Below are 603 nucleotides of genomic sequence, written 5' to 3'. Positions count from 1 at the left end.
ATCTTGATGATTCATCTGCGTCTCAACAATGTCCTCTTGTTCTATTGGAATTCATTGTGAACATATTCTCTTTTTCCACTATGTCAGTCCCGTTATGTATTTTATATGTCCCTGTCATGTCTCCTCCCCTCTCTCTCTCTCTCTCTCCTACTTTCTAGCGTCGGCAGGTTTAGTTCCTTCAGTCTCTCTTTGTACCTCATCCCTCGCAATTCTGGAACGAGTCTCGTTGCAAACTTTCGAACCTTTCCGAGTTTCCTTATGCTTTTTTTTTAAGATGGTGCCCCATAATGGGGCTGCATACTCTAAAACTGGTCTCACGTACGTGACGTACAACGGTCTACACGCCTCCTTATTTAAGTACGTGAAAGCTGTTCTGACTTTCGCTAGTGTAGAGTACACAGCTGTCGTAATCCTATTCACACGAGTCTCCGGAATTAGGTTTGGTGTTATGTCCACTCGTAGGTTATTTTCTCTAGTCGTTATAGGAAAGTAGTTTTCCTTCATTAGTTTCTAAAGGTCTTTTGGTCTCCTGGCAACCTGTTCTCTTTCCCCATCACCTTACACTTGTTAGTGTTGAACTCTAGTAGCCACAAACAAGTCAAG

General features: G+C 42.6%; 1 protein-coding gene across 1 annotated transcript in view; it reads left to right on the top strand.

Moving 5' to 3' along the window:
- Positions 1-274: 274 nt before the first annotated feature.
- LOC138351265 (mucin-3A-like) overlaps positions 275-603 on the top strand; it is a 4673-nt gene continuing 4344 nt past the window's right edge. Inside the window, exon 1 of the mRNA XM_069302896.1 lies at positions 275-357. Coding sequence (XP_069158997.1) covers positions 275-357 — 83 coding nt within the window. The remainder of the gene's footprint in view (positions 358-603) is intronic.

This window comes from Procambarus clarkii, chromosome 49 (assembly GCF_040958095.1).
Source record: "Procambarus clarkii isolate CNS0578487 chromosome 49, FALCON_Pclarkii_2.0, whole genome shotgun sequence".
NCBI lineage: Eukaryota > Metazoa > Arthropoda > Malacostraca > Decapoda > Cambaridae > Procambarus > Procambarus clarkii.
Note: the sequence above shows the minus strand (reverse complement) of the source record. Positions and strands in the feature narration are given on the sequence as shown.